The following is a 16629-nucleotide window of genomic DNA, read 5'->3' as shown; positions in this document are numbered from 1 at the left end:
CTGGCACTCCAAAAGGGAAGGAACCCCTGCTACCACTCTTGGGGAGGGAATAAAGGTGCCCCATGCTGATGGCCTTGGCCATCTTCATTGCGAAGGGGGTGGAGGGAGACTCATAGTGCAGGGTTATGGTTGCAGGGATGAAGCCACAGAGGCCCTTGTGTTGTGCAGTGACTAGAGCACCAGATTGGCTTAAACCAGTCCTGACTGCTGGATCCCCATTTGGCTGTCGAACTGCCAGGTTGGAAATATTAAAAAGACACAAAAATACACAGGGCTTTCTTCACCTGAAAGCATATCTCTCTCCCCCAGAAGTTAGTCCAATACAAGATATGTCCTCACTCACCTTGTCTCTCTAATATCCTGGGACCAACATGGCTACAACAACACTGCATACAAGATGGGGAATATGGCATACAGAGCATGTCTCCTTGGGTTTGGAACTATCCACTTTTCACACTAACATAGCTCCTTTGTAACAGTCAGGCAGGGGTTGAACAAGACCTGGAGAATACAGTATGTGAAGTAGTCCTTACTCTAGTAAGTAGCCATGTGGAATTGGTTAGCAAGTAGCTTGCTCCTGAGAATACGCAAATAACAGTATTCTGTGTTCCAATACATGTATCAGATTCATAGGGGATTTTCAGAAAGGTCAGAATAATCCATTCATGCCGCTTAACCAGCAGTAAAAATAATAAACAATGTATCTAGAATTAAAATGTTAGTGACTTACTTACTCAGGGCTTAAATTGGGCTGTGCTTTTGCATATGTTTAATTTCAGTTGTTTGGTACACACACCCTGAGGTGTTAATATCATTAAACGGTGCCCATCTCTTGCACTTAAAACATGGCTTGTCCAATTGCCATCTGAGGATTTTCCAAAGAAATCCTTATTTATAGATTCACAAGTAGCTCATATTAAGTAAACTGATCTCTAAGGACAAAAGAGAAATGAAAGGAACATCCCATATTTTGTTGTCAGTTTCTGTTTTTATGACACTTGGCGATTTGTGGATGCTGAGGAAAAGATTTTTGTAAAGGAATATTTTATACTGCATATGCTTTAGAATGTTGGCATTATTAGTGAAATTATTATTATTTAAAAAAAAAAAAACTTAGTTCCTCAGTAGCACCAGCAAACAATGTGTACCTAATGGGTTCTATGCACTCAATAGTTTTACTTGGCTTTTTATTAGACCTATAAATAGAAATCAAATCAAATGGGAATTTTCATGCGGGGATTTGTAAAAATGTTGGCAAGAGTGCAGATTTTCAGTTGCTTAAATTTTGTGATCATGCTGCTGCCTCCAGTTGTGAAATACATTCATAGGGACCTCAGAAGCTTGTTATTCCCAAATGGTGCATGCTAGAAATCACTGCTAAGCGTAAATTCTCATAAGTTAAACAGACAGTTTCAAATATCATGAAGTAGAAACATGTTGCAGGCCAGTATGTGGTTGTCTGTTTTGATTATGTTCTTTCATATATTATGACAGTTAGGTAGATAATTCAAAGCAGTTAGCTCTTGATGTATGGCCTTGGTTGTTTGGGTTTGATCCTGCATTCCTTGTGCACTCAAAAGTCCCATTGACCTGACAAGCACTAAAAGCAAGGAAGGCAGGATTTAACTGTCGTTAACTTTTTCTTTTAACTCTGTCGTATCAACCAAAGGACCATAGGCCCTGTCCTGCAACTCTTGCCCATGAAATAGTTCATACTCTTGTGAGTAAATCTATTGAAATTAATGGAACTGCACTGCTTATTTGGGTAAGAGCTTCCTCTTTCAAGTTTGATTACTGTGTTAGCAATGATGTGAGTAGTTCTTACTCAGATGAATAAAATGTTGCAGGATGAGGCCGTTAATGAGTTTTTTATTTCTGTTGAAATTCTCCCCGTCTTTGGATTATATTCATGTTTAATTTATCACAATCTGGTCAATTCATAAGAAGCTCTGTAAATCTCCGATCAGTAAAAATTACTTCTCTTAATTAGTGTGCTGTTCAGTTACTTGCCCATTCTTTCACTCAGATCTAAAGACCTGATCCATCAACAGAAAAATAGCTGCAGCCTTCTGGGACATTCACAACCTCGAAGATCACAAACATTAATTCCACAACAGGCCAATTTATTCGGAGAGAGGATGGCTTGCTCCAAAGAGGGAAAAGAAAACACCAAACTGACATGTTTTAAGGCCATTCCAAACATGACAGACAGACACAGTTATCTCCTTGCTTAAAGGGAGTGTTGTCAACCCTAAGAACTTGTCCACACCACCACTTATGTCAATATAACTTATGACACTCAGGAGTGTGACTCTCCTCCCCCCTGTCCCCCCGCCGCTCCCGAGTGACATAAGTTAAACCAACAGAAGTGCCAGAGAGCTCGCCCCGTTGGCACAGAGTGGCCATTCAAATGATCTTATAGCGCCACAGGTGCGTCAGTACAGCTGTGCTGCTGTAATCTTGCTAGTGTAGACAAGCCCCAGGTGTTAGAAGGGTCACAAGTGAGGCTTTCCAAAACATGAAATTTTTAAAAAAGGGTCTTTTTATTTGCCTCTGCTTATTTGATCCTTTAGAGTTCACATTTTCCAAGTTGTCTCTGGAGCCATGAGGAGGTAAAAATAGTTTTTGCTTAAGTGAAAAGTGTGTCTTGCTTAATCACATATCTCTAGGGGCTGGAGCTTTAAGAAAACCCCCAAATATTTTCAGACTTGTGATAAAATAGAGAGTTGGCAATAATGTAAAGATGACTTGCAAAGTGCAAATGAAAAACATGTTCAGCCCAGGAATATGTGCTAAATGTCCCCAATAACCAAGCTATGGAAGTCTTTCAGTACATACATTTAATTTTCAACTATCATTGTAATAAGCCATAAATCCAGTGTCTCTGTTTAGTCCATGATTTTTGGTGTCTAGCAGAATAATGAATTTAAGATCCCAGGCTTTTCTTTTGAAAGTGTTGCGATAGCTATCCATCCTCATCCTCAAAGGAAACCTGCACAATACTTTCAAAAGATGAGCTTGGGAGCTTATATATAATTCTGTAACCCACTAACCTCCTCTTCCTGTCCTATGACTGCTGAGGTGTTAACAGGTTAGTCTACCTTGAATGGTTCCTTACAATATGTGCTAATTACTTATGCTAAATACCTGTTCCACCTTGCATTTTGCTGTGATGCTGAAAGTTCATTTCCCATGTCTACACACAGAGTTATATCAACCTTAACTTTTATTGGCATAGTATCCTAGCTTAAAAAAACTCTCTCTTATTATATTTTAATGACAAATTGTGTAATCTTAACTAGATTTTGACACATCTCAGTGATATGAACAAGGTGAGAGTTTGAGTTCACACTTTCAGTGCTGTTATTGTTTAGTTTGGAGACACTTTTACAAGTTTAAGTAGGTTACATTGTGTCCTGTAAATTTAAATACAGCTCCCATGCATGAAACAGACTGCCTACAATTAACAGAAGCTGCTGCTACCCTGAAAGTACTGAAAAAAGATTTACGCAGTCATGAAAAAAAGCTATATGTTTAAAAACAGCAAGGTATGCTGACTGATTAGCTGTAATAACCTCCTTCCACCCAAAGGAAGTGTGTACATATAGATATGTACACATACATTATATACTATGAATATTTACTGTAACATTAGTTATCTATACTTGTTCCTTTGATGCTATAAATTTACATTTATTGGTGCTTATTATTCACCTAAAATATATGTATAGAAATCATCCAGAAAACCAAAACGTTTACTATGATTCCACATATTTAATCTTAAAGAATGAATTACTAGTAAGAACTGTTAGCTATTCAAAATGCTGTTCACATAGTGGTGACTGGTGAGTAAAGTTATTGCCTATGACATATGCATTCGCAGTTGAAGCTAAAGATGATCACAGCAGAACTAGCATTTCAGTGAAAAGCTACAAAGGTCTGAATGGATTCAGTTGCTTTACCTTAATTTAAAGGGACATTGTCAGCTTAAAAATTATGGGGTCAATTCTTCACTACCTAGCATCTTGTGCAGTCATTTACACCTGTAGAAAATGAATGCAAAACACTAACAAATTGGAATTCTCCATACATTTCCACTGACAAGTGTGTTATAACCACTTTGCACTCATTTGAATAGCACAGACAAGGTACAAGGCAGTGGAGAATCAGGGCTCACATTGAAAAGCACACTTCTACATTTATGTTAATATCCCCTGAGATTATTATAAATGAAATAATTTGATCTTTATGTAGCATGTCTATCTGGCTAAAGCATTTATTTATAAAGCACCTGTCACCCTAGTACTGAATCTAGATGGTGCACAGAGTTTAAAAAATGTAAGTACTGGGCCTGGGAAGTGCTCCTGTTTGCTGTTCTGCTGAGGAATAAAATCAGTGCCCCTGAATTTGAGCACAATTTACCCCCCTCTTACTTTAGATTAAATGGTCTGTTAGTTTTGAATGTGCCACAGTGTTTTCTTCTGCTGTGGCTGGTTGGAGAAATGTTGAAAAGGTGTCATTTTATTATTATTAATATATATTTTTTGCATTTCTCAGCTTGGAAAATCTAAATCCTTTGGTTTTGGTCTTTATAAAAGATTTCACATGATCTACCTTTCGTGTCAAACTTTCATTGACAGTATCCCTTTCATTAAAGAGAGGTTGTGGAGGGGAGGCACCATGAACATCTGAACTTGTGCTATAACAGACCTAATTGACGTTGAAAAGAAGTGCCACCTACCCGGTCAGGCTTTGGGCTGCCATTGCTTCATTTTCCCCTCATTCAGGTTGGATCTGTTCCCAACCTTTTAGCCTGGTTTGGATACTGCAGTGACTTGACCGTCCATTCAAATCAGAGGAAAAAAAGGTCTGCCCCAGCCAGGGTATCTCAATCCAAAACAAACACAAGAGTTTTCCTTCCCAATCTCAAGCTGGGCACAGCCCTTCCTTCCTGAGGGTCTGTCTTCTGTTCGATCTTCAGATGCTTTCCAGCCTACCCTGTTGGCTTAGCTCTCAATCTTGCCCCTCCTGTGAGTGTCTCCCTTTTGTCTCACCACAGACTTTTCTATCTTATCTCCCCCAAACCCAGAAGGCCTGGTCTAGCCACATGACCTGCCTGTCATGTGCCTGTGCTTATTTTTTTTCACCTAGAGAGAGATGTTACAGGTGGGCCTGGACCCATCTCCTTTTAAAGGGACAGTCACAACTGGAGAACTCACCTTGTGCTGTTGGGAAATATTTTCCTGTTCTATAATCCATGTCTAATTTGAAAAGGATCTTTTTTTGTATCTTGAGTTCTGTGTTACAATCTGCAGTGCTTGGCATATGTAATTGAATTTGCTTTTATTTAAGCTAGATTTTATTTTATCCACCCATCAAACCATCTGTCTGGAATTGTACAGCCTCCAATTTCTTCATGTACTGTTATAAAGCTCAGTTCACATTTGCTTTAAAAAAAAGAACAAAACAACCAAAATTGTGAGCAGTGATTTGAGTACAACAGATACTCTTTAACCTAAGATGTTTTACAGAGTTTTCTCAGAAAGCTTAGATAATGACAACTGAACAAAGGATACAAGGAATCCCTACTGTTTCAAAATAAAAAATGCATTTTCTTTACATTCCCTAAGCTTTTTCCATTTTAATATCAAATTTAGCTTGGATTTTTGCCTGTAAAGGAACTGAACAAAATGCATATCTTGGAGCTAAATTTTTAAAAGGCCTAAATTCAGTCTGCAAAAAGAACAGGAGTACTTGTGGCACCTTAGTAAGAGAAAAAAATAATTGGCCTCTCAGAGTTGGTAAGACAACTCCCACCTGTTCATGCTCTCTGTATGTGTGTATATATATCTCCTCAATATATGTTCCACTCTATATGCATCCGAAGAAGTGGTAGTCCACGAAAGCTTATGCTCTAATAAATTTGTTAGTCTCCAAGGTGCCACAAGTACTCCTGTTCTTTTTGCGGATACAGACTAACACGGCCGCTACTCTAAATTCAGTCTGTAATATTGGGAATAAAACTTTTAGTTGATATTAATTGTGAGCATAAATGAATTGTTTGTATGTCTAGCTACCTGATATGTTCCCAATTGCCTGGGAATTAATTTTCTGATCACTGGTCCTGCCAAGATTTCAAATTCCTTGTCACACAGAGTCCTGATTTGGGGGAGGGAGGGCGTCATCTCATTTTCAAATAAATCAGAATGGAACATTTTTAACTTGGTGATGGTCTAAGTGAAATATCATTCCTGTGTATTCTGCTTTTTCTGCTATGGGTGCCTTTCTCAGTGGGGTATGCTTATTTTATATGTCTGATACTGATTTGCTCTGAGTTTTGCTCCGTGTTTAGTTTCGTTTTCACTTGTATTTAAATTAATATGCTAATAACATCACCAGTCTGAGTTTGAGCAAGAACTGAAACTGACTGCATTCTAACATCTAGGACTGAGATTCCATCAATAATATAGTTTCTCAGGGTTGCCCACCCTCCCAGATTGGCCAGGAGTCTACCAGAATTGACCTCAATCTCTCGGTGACTATTACAAGCAATCTGGGAGATTTTAATAGGCCCAAAGTCCGATCGGTGGTGCAGCAGGGTTAAGCCAGGCTCCCTGCCTGCCCTGACTCTGTGTGGCTCCTGGAAGTGTCTGGCACAGGGGCACCCCTCACCCCCTCCTGCACCCCAACCCCCTGTACCTGACTCAGCCCGCAGCCCCCTCCCACACTCCAAACCCCTTGGCTCCATTCCCCAGCCCAGAGCCTGCACCCCCTCCTGCACCCTGTCCCCTGCCTCAGTCTGGCTAAAGGGAGTGAGGGTGGGGGAGAGCGAGTGATGAAGGGAGGGGGGATGGAGTGAGTGGGGGCGGGGCCTTGGAGAAGGGGTGGGTCGAGGGCATGGTCTCAGGAAGGGGTGGGGCATGGGTGTTTGGGTTTGTGCAATTAGACAGTTGGTAACACTATGGTTTGTATACATTGAGTTTGAAATAGAGACCTGATTTTCATCACAGATGTTTGCTGTTGAGAGATTTCTGTTAACTATATATATCCATGTATAATTTTTGTTCTCAGTATTCATTCATCCTAATAGACAAGAGGCCTGAAATGTGTTTGCTTCATATGTATTTGTATAGTGCTTGTGATAAGTAAAATTCACATTCTCCCCTTATATTGCTATGGGATAATAATAGTATTTCCATCAAGAGCTTTACAATGTGAGAATCAAGTGTCTTAGTGGTTGGAAGTTTAGTTAAACGAGCACAAGCACTATCAAATGTTGTGGATTTAATAGTATTAAAGTGAAAATTTAAATGCAGTATTTTGCAACTTTTTTATGCTTAAATAATCATGCTTGTAAGGGTGAAATGTGTCAGAGAAAAATCTTATGAGGGGTGACTTTCAATGTCCGGATGAGAACTAGTTTCTGTTTGATCAGTTCAGCTGGGTGGTGCATACACAGTATTTTTTAATGTCACAAGTACTTTATTATAAAGATCTCCCAATGTTTCTACAGAAAAAAAGGGGCAACATGCATCTTTGCTTATTAAATTTTGGAGCATGTTAAAAAATATCCTGGGAAAAGTAAAACAGTGTTGCTTACTAGTTGCTATTCACTGCAGCTTTCAAGTCTACTTTTGACATGCAACATTTAATGTACACGACTTCCCCATTTACATAAAATTTTCCACTTAAAGCAGTGACTAAAGTGCACACTAAACTATACATAATAAAAATAGCATTTCTTGGACCTCCAAAAAAAAAATTCACCCTGAGGCAGAGACAAGGCCTGGAAAAGATTCAGAAAGTTACAACCAACACCAAAATGAGTTTAGAATTGAAACACTTGGGCAGTCTCGAATATAGCTGTTGCTAGCGTGTCAGACTACAGTGATTTTGAATACACAATGCATGCAGCTTTAAAACGAGATCTTATTCAGTCATCACTTCTCTGAGCATAACTATGAGTGGCTATTATGGGTTGGTGGGGCTAAGCCCTATCAATGTCCCAGCTGCCAGTCCCCGTGTACCGTACAAATATTTTTAGTGTGGCTGCATTACAACAGTTAGGGTTGCCAGGCGTCCATTTTTCGACCAGAACGCCTGGTCGAAAGGGGACTCTGACGGCTCCGTCAGCACTGCTGACCGGGCCATTAAAAGTACAGTTGGCAGCACAGCAGGGCTTAGGCAGGCTCCCTGTCTGCCCTGGTTCCACGCAGCTCCTGGAATGGCCGGCATGTCCAGCTCCTATGCACAGGGGTGGGCAGGGGGCTCCGTGTGCTGTCTCTGCCCTGAGTGCCAGCTCCCAGCTCCCATTGGCTGGGAACTGCGAGGGAGGTGCCTGTGGATGCAGGCAGTGCACACTACACAAAGCTGCCTGGCTGTGCCTCTGCCTCAGGGCCAGACATGCCGTCTGCTTCCAGGAGGCAGGGAAGGCAGTGAGCCTGTCTTAGTCATGCAGCGCCACCGACCAGTAGCCGCCTGAGGTAAGTGCTGCCTGGCTGGAGCCCACAGCCGAACCTCCTGCCCCAGGTCGGAACCCCCTCCCACACCCTAACTCCTTCCCAGAGCCGTCATCTCGAACCCCCTTCCACACCCCAACCCCTTGCCCCCTCCTGGAGCCCGCACCCCAGCCCTGTACCCCAGTCCTGAGCCCCCTCCCACACTCCAAGCCCCTTGGCTCTAGCCCACAGTTCCCTCCTGCACCCCAAACCCCTCATCCCCAGCTCTACCCCAGAGCCCGCACCCCAACCGAAGCCCTCACCCCCTCCAGCACCCCAATCCCCTCCCCTCCCACATCCTGAACCTCTCATTTCTGGCCCCACTCTGGAGACCACTCCCCTAGCTGGAGCCCTCACCCACTCCCGCACCCCCTATCCTAGCCCAGTGAAAGTGAGTGAGGGTGTGGGAGAGTGAGTGACAGAGGGAGGGGAGCTGGAGTGAGTGGGGACTGGGACTCAGAGATGGGCGGGGCAGGGGCAGGGCCTTGGGCAGTGGCAGGGCAAGGATGGTCGGATTTGTGCAATTAGAAAGTTGGCAACCCTAATGACAGGATGCAGTATCAACTGCTGCTAACAGGAAGTGATTGCAGTACATAGACGTCAGACAGTAGATGAAGCAGGCACATGCACAATACAGGCTTCTGTGGGCCTCATTCGAATTAGTTCCACAAAGTATTGGATCCCTACATGTACTCCCTGCAGTCACAGTTCCTCCCTGCTGCATCTGCTCTTTGTTCTCCAGGCCCAGCAACAGGTAGGAGAGTTTGGTACCCTGGAGAGAAGGGGGAATAATTAGTATTCTTATTTTAGAAATGGGTGGTGGGAGGGAAGCTGGGGCAGAGAGGTGAAGGGACTAGTCACTACTGGAAGAGCTGAAAGCAGAACTGTGAAGGTCTTGGCTCATAGGCTGTTGGTTATTCCACTAGACCTTGATTCCTCCGTAGGATTTTTGTGGAAATACTGATACATGTAATTTCCCTCCGTCTTTGGGCAGATAACCTAAAACAGTAGGGAGGTGTGAACTAATGTACCCCCTACTTTCTCTTAATTCTTTTTTTCCCCTGTTACATGGCATGTTCACAAAGGTAGCATGTTCCTTAATACAAATAAGCAACTGTGATTCACCACAGAATTTATAGTTGGGAGAAAGTCACTATTACTTTTGGAGTACTTTGCATTGGAAAACTGGTCTGAAAAAAGGTGCTCTCTGATTTCGGATCAGTGGGTGAGCTGATTATCTTATCGTGACCAGATTTTAATGGCTTTTAATGTTCACTAAACAGGCTAAGTGTAGCCCTCTCCTTAGTACATAGATGTTTTAAAAGTCCATCTTATAATTTGCATATTGAATAGGATATACAGCTTAACGCCCTAAGCCCACCAAGACTTATGCATATGCTTAAATTTATACACAATGAGGAGTCCAATTGGAATCACAAGCATAAGATTTGCATGATGAAGGCCTTGGTCTGTCAAATTGGCTTAGCTCTTTTTCTGGCTATTTAATAATTGTGACTGTATCTTCCTGAAATGTTATAAAAAGGTTAAACTGTATAATCTTATTTCAAATTATCCTCATTTTTAGACACAAAATAAAATAAGTAAATAAAGAATCAGATTTTTGTCATCCAATTTCATTTTTGTCATGGTTGGCAAATTTAGAATAGTCAAATTAGAAATATGATTATCTTTTGATCTGAAGCTGAATATAACTTTTGGAGGGGCAAAATTAATCTTCCTTAATTTTCACAGAGTGCTCCTCATAAGAAAAAAATGCAAACACACTGGTTCAGTCTTGTTTTCAATATCACAACAGTGTTCAAATGCTCTTTTCAACATCAGCTGAAATCCTGACTCTGTTGAAGTCAATGGAAGTTTTGCCATTGATTTCAGTGGGGTCAGGTTTTCACCCCATCTCTTTTTGTCTAACACAAAATGTCTTTGAAGCCCTCGCATGCAACTCCTAAATATATTTCCTGTCTTTCACAAGTAAAAACTTCAGTTAAGTCTAAACAAGAATCAGAGACATGATTCTCAAAGTAAATGGATGCCTGTAAATGAAAAGCAAAAAAATGGCTTGTAATAGCTAATGACCATCTCTCACTGTACTTTATCATTCACATTCTTCATATTTTACTAGCTTTTAAAGAATAAGTTGGTGAAGTAGGTTAATTACTGAGACTTTTAATATCTGTCTCTTGTTGAAAATAATTATTGGAAATATTTGAAATCTTTGCAGAAAGAGCTCTGCAATAATGGAGAGAGATACCAGAAAGTCTCAAATGTACATTTTACTCTGTTGTACTTCTAGCCTCCTTTCTTAGCATAGAGCTGCCTATGAAGTTTTAGCCTTGTGTTTGAGAAACCAGCATTGCCGTTCTGTGTCCTGTCAGTGGGAGATATAAATGTTGTGCATGTTGCCCTGGATAAAGATAGTAGTGCACTTTTAAGTGGGTTGGTGTGTGAGGGAGTGATATAATTTAGATTGATTTGTGTGGTTGTTTATTAACAGCAAATATTAGCAGTACGTAGTAATACAGCATGTTAAATGCATAGTACCAGGTAATACCTGCCCCAAACAGTTTGCAATCTAAATAAAGAAAAGATGTGTTCATGTATCACATGCTGGGTAATAACAGGGGAGGACTCCATGTTTTTAAAACTAAACTGGACTATTAAAAGATGTATTTACAGAGATGCTTCAAGTGCAGCAAGCATTCCAGCCACGTCCACACAGATTGGCTTCCTGGTGCCTTCTCCAAAGACTTCCATCCTGCAATTTGTGTTACTCCTTCCAGGTTTCATGCAGGTTGATATAGCACACAAGCATAGTGATCATAGTGGGAACTGTTATGTTACTTGCACTTTTTAAAAGATTTTTTTTTAAACATATATTTTTAAAAATGTATTATTGGGGACTGGGTGAGAGAGATGCAAGCGAGGATGAGTTAATAGAACAGGACCAACGCCAAATAAATCACCAACTAAATAACAGCAAGGGAAAGGAAAAGACAAAAGAAGGAGAAGAGGGGAGAGAAAGGGGAGTGGTAGGGAATCTTGTGCTCCAAAATCTTGAAATTACATCCAAAACCGCATCTCTCAGGTTGGAATAGAATTCCACAATGTGAGCCACTAGCCCACCGAAATTGAACAACTGCAACATTAGAAAAGAAAATGACCTTGCTTCCTATTAAGAAGTGACTAATAATTTAGTTTAAAATAATTAGTCAAGATTACAAGATGGGTCATGGTGTATGTGTGTGCACACATGTAATATGTGGTTTTGTAGACAGTATAATATTTTTAAATAAATTCCTGCTAATTACATTGTTGAGTTGCTGAAGTTACTTTGTAAAACATGTACCATATATACTCATTCATTAGCCTGTTCATTTATAAGCCGACCCCCCCAAAATGGATAGGTAAAAATAGCAAAAACTTTATGACCCTTTCATAAGCCGACCCTATATTTCCGGGGTTGGAAAACTTTGGCTCCCGGCCCATCAGGGTAAGCCGTTGGCGGGTCGGGACGTTTTGTTTACCTGGAGCACCTGCAGGCATGGAGCCCCTCAACTCCCTGTGGCCGCGGTTTGCTGTTCCCAGCCAATGGGAGCTGCGGGAAGTGGCGCCACTTCCTGCAGCTCCCATTGGCTGGGAACTGCGAACCTCGGCTACGGGGAGCTGAGGGGCCCCATGCCTGCAGGTGCTCCAGGTAAACAAAATGACAATGTATTAGATCAGGGATTGGCAACCTTTGGCACGTGGCCCACCAAGGTAAGCACCCTAGTGGGCCGGGCCAGTTTGTTTACCTGCCGCATCTGCAGGTGCTTACTCCAGCGGGCCGCCGGCCAAAGGTTGCCGATCCCTGTATTAGATATTCAATTTGATGATTCCATAGAGTTTAAAGTCATCTAATTTTGGTGTAGACCTGTTTATAAGTCGACCCCCGCTCTTTGATGCATCACTATTTTACCAAAAATATTCGGCTTATGAACAAGTATATACGGTAACTTGTTGCAGTAAAAAACTATATTTGTTGCACCGAATGAGAAAAATTAAAAAGGCCCTTTTACATCTATATAGAAGATGCGGATGCAGATTTTATACAATATGCTTACGACAGGCAGGGACAGAGGTATGGTATCTGAATTTCCATCTGATAACTTGGAATTCTTCTTGTGATAGTGACCTTGTGCGGCCTATCCTTAGGCTTGGAAGGAGTAGGTTTCTAAGTACGTTTCTAGTAAGCATCAGTTTCACTTGTACACACAAACTGACAATATTTTCATCACCGGTAATCAAAATTTAAAGATAGGCAAAATAAGAAATCATGCTTGAGAGTTTATTAGACTTTGATTTAAGGATATTAACTTTGTATATTTTGACATGCGATGTTGACAATTTGTTTTAATGGTTATAAAGCTTTAACTTTTTGACTCTCAATAGCTACTGTCATTAAGTAATTATTATTTGACCTCCCCCATAATTTCACACAACTCTGAAAATTTAAGATAATAAAAAAACCCTTACAAATAAACATCAATATTATTGATCAAAATTACTTAAAAAATAAAATTCTGCCATGCTTATCTATTCATAAGTAACCCTGCTTCTTCATCTTGTCAAAGGTATTATGCTGAGAAAGTCAATTATTACTTGGCCATGTTGTGACTTCATTCAAAAGATATAGAGTGAGGACACTAATGGGGCATGAGACCTACACATTTCCATCTTCAGTAATTTCCATAGGAAATAGAATAAAAAAAGGATTAGACATTGATGTGAATAAAAACAGCTGTAGTTGCATTATGTGTGAAAAAATGTATAAGCAATATAAACCAATTAGAACAGGGGCGGGCAAACTTTTTGGCCTGAGGGCCGCATTGGTTATTGTAAATTGTATGGAGGGCCGGTTAGGGGAGCGGGTCGTGGCCCGGTCCCCACCTCCTATCTGTCCCCCCACCCTACCCCCCGGGACTCCTGTACCAGCCAACCCCCCTTGTTCCCTGACGGCCCCTCTGGGACCCCTTCCCCATGCACACACCCCACTCCCTGTCCCCTGATTGCCCCCGGACCCGTGCCAACCAACTCCTCTCTCCATCCAACCCCTCCTCTCATTCCTGACGGCCTCCCCAGGACCTCTGCCTATCCAACAACTCCGTCTCCCTGTCCCCTGACTGCCCCTGACTGCCCCCTGCCCCTCCATCCAACCCCCCTCTCCTTCCTGACTGCCCCCCAGGGACCCCTGCCCCCATTCAACCCCCTGATCCCACCCCAACCGCCTCACCCCCATCCACCTCCCCACCCCCTGACCACCACCCCGAACTCCCCTGCCCTCTACCCAACCCCCCCTGCTCCCTGCCCCTTTACCGCGCTGCCTGGAGCACTGGTGGCTGGCCATGCGGCCGGCTGGAGCCAGGCCACACTGCCACTGCCGCCGCCACCACCACGCAGCACAGAGCACCGGGTCAGGCCAGGCTCTGCAGCTGCGCTGCCCCAGGAGCTCACAGCCCCGCCGCCCAGAGCATTGTGCCGGCGGCGGAGCAAGCGAGCAAGCTGAGGCTGCGGGGGAGGGGGAACAGCAGGGGAGGGCCCGGGGGCTAGCCTCCTGGGGCCAGGAGCTCTGGGGCCAGGCAGGATCGTCCTGTGGGCCACAGTTTGCCCACCCCTGAACTGGAGCATAAGGCAATCACTGACTGCCAGGGATTAGGAAGAAACATGAGTGACACATTTTTTCAATACCTTTTGTGGTGGCCTCTTTGTATTTTTACCTGGAGGTATGTTCCCCTCTTCCTCCTGCTAGTGTGGCTTGAACTTCAGGAAGGTTTTGGAAAGGTGTGTCCAACCAGGCCAAACGGGCATCCTCATGTGGTCTCCATGCATCTGAAGAAGTGGGTTTTTTAGTGACGAAAGTTTATGCCCAAATAAATCTGTTAGTCTTTAAGGTGCCACCGGACTCCTAGTTGTTTTTGTTCTCATATGGCAGTGAGTATTCAGAGACAACGTTATAAAACGTCACTTCAGGGCTTTACTTTGGCTAGCTTTGTGTGTAGGCACATTCACTCTGTGCCTAGACAATTTTGGGCATTTTAATCCCAAACTTCCTCAATCACTGCTATTGAAGTACACCGCTACCTCAATATAACGCTGTCCTCGGGAGCTAAAAAATCTTACCGCGTTATAGGTGAAACCGCATTATATCGAACTTGCTTTGATCCACCAGAGTGCACAGCCTGCCCCCGGAGCACTGCTTTACCGCGTTATATCCAAATTTGTGTTATATCGGGTCGCGTTATATCGAGGTAGAGGTGTATATTGCACTTAGTTGGTGCTAGGTAGTGCTGATGTGAATTTACTCTTTATTCTGGACTCGAGCTCCCCAGACCTTTTGGTCTCATATTAGAGGACTCATCTAATAAAGGCTGATTTAAGTGGTGTGTGAGGTTTTACTCACCACTTAAGTCAGCTTTACAAGAACTGTACACTAAAGGTTTACTTTATAAAAATGTGGAAGCTAATTTCTAGGGGAGTGACACAGGAAAAACTAAGGTAGCAGGAGCACTTCTTCTAGAGCCCCGCAGACTTTTACAGCAACTGCACCATTTATATGATATACCTGGGACTATACACTTCATGTCCCTTCGTACTATGGCTCAGCCTCCAAAATCATGGCTTCTCTCTTGCATCTTATCCCTAGCTTTATAGAACAAAAAAAGTAGAAAGAGACTTCACTTCTAACCATTGGCTTTCTCACTTCTCTCAGTCAAAAAAAAAGGGGGGGGTGAGGGGGCAGAATAACTTTTATTACTGTTTTACAATAATATTGCTGATAAAACTTCAGCAAAAACACTGCTAGATTTGTTGAAGTTAGGCAAAATACTAGACTACTAATAGGTGCATAGTAAATGTGCACCTAATTCAAGAAGTTATGAAATTCTGTATTTCTCTCATCTGTTGGTCCTCTGCTTGCATGGAATTTCATGATTAATCACTCCCGTGATATTGTAATTTTGTATTGGATATAGCTCCTAGAATGCTATACAAATGCCACAACTGTACATAGTTTGAATTAGCTCCAATTGCAATGTTGTGAATGATATGGAGGCAAACTGGATTATAAGAATTCAAGGCTGCTTTTAAGATAAATTTTAAATAATCTTTGTGTTTTAAAGAATAGTAAATGAAGGACTTTCACATTATCTAACAGAAGCAAATTAGCTCTGCTGAACACAAAATACTTTTTTTTCTGAAATTAGGGTGGTTACCATTGTATATATTTGATTCCTGACACACATGCGGCTTGTAATATCAAAACATTTTTCTTTATTTTTTTTTAATCGTAGGAGCTATGCCTGTGCCAGACCAGCCGTCATCTTCTGACAAGACAAGTTCCCTTAGCCCTGTGCTGAATACATCCAATGGGGACGGTTCTGAAACAGAGACAACCTCTGCTATTCTAGCTTCAGTTAAGGAACAGGTACACAAGTATAGTGGCTTTTGATTACATATTATGTCGCACATGCTTGTGAGGCTTATTATTGATGCCATGAAGGAGTAGAAATATTTCTTGTTTTAAAAATATCTCAATTTAGTTTCCTAACAGAATTTTGTGGTCATTGGTTTGAGGAGACGTTTGTTTTCTTTGTCATTCTGCCTGGTATATTGTATGGTGATCTTAAATGAGACTGCTACAAGTACCACATCCTTTCGTTTCCCTTTATTACATGTGGAGGTTTCTTCAGTACAGAGTGTAAGAGCTAGGGACATATGAATCACTGTGAAGAAAGTAACTTTCATTCCAAAGCTTTGCATAAAGATTGAAGGGAACCCTATCTTGTTTGTTTGAAAATATTCTGTTATTTGTTTACATTCACTTGTTTCCAACATGACATGGTTGATACCAGAAGCAGAATTTCCAAAATATATCAAGAGGTTTTTCTTTTGGTATTGTCTACTTGGTTAAAACAAAAAAGGAAGTACTAGAAATCTTGGACAAACAGATCTCATGAAATTCCACTCTGATTCTGATGAGACATAGATTCAGATGTGTTTATATAAGCAATTCAGTCTTCTGTATATTTTGAGGTTCCTACACAGGTAATGAAAACGAAGTATTTTGAATATATATCCT

General features: G+C 41.7%; 1 protein-coding gene across 2 annotated transcripts in view; it reads left to right on the top strand.

Annotated features, from left to right (window-relative positions):
• The window catches only part of CTNND2 (catenin delta 2), a 1171885-nt gene that overhangs the window by 225653 nt on the left and 929603 nt on the right, over positions 1 to 16629 (top strand). For both annotated transcript variants that reach the window (XM_008164383.4, XM_008164381.4), the window contains exon 2: positions 15842 to 15975. In XM_008164383.4, the coding sequence (XP_008162605.2) occupies positions 15842 to 15975 (134 nt within the window). The remainder of the gene's footprint in view (positions 1 to 15841; positions 15976 to 16629) is intronic.

Source organism: Chrysemys picta, chromosome 2 (assembly GCF_011386835.1).
Source record: "Chrysemys picta bellii isolate R12L10 chromosome 2, ASM1138683v2, whole genome shotgun sequence".
Lineage (NCBI taxonomy): Eukaryota > Metazoa > Chordata > Testudines > Emydidae > Chrysemys > Chrysemys picta.
The sequence above is the reverse complement of the archived record's forward strand: the minus strand, read 5'-3'. Positions and strand labels throughout refer to the sequence as shown.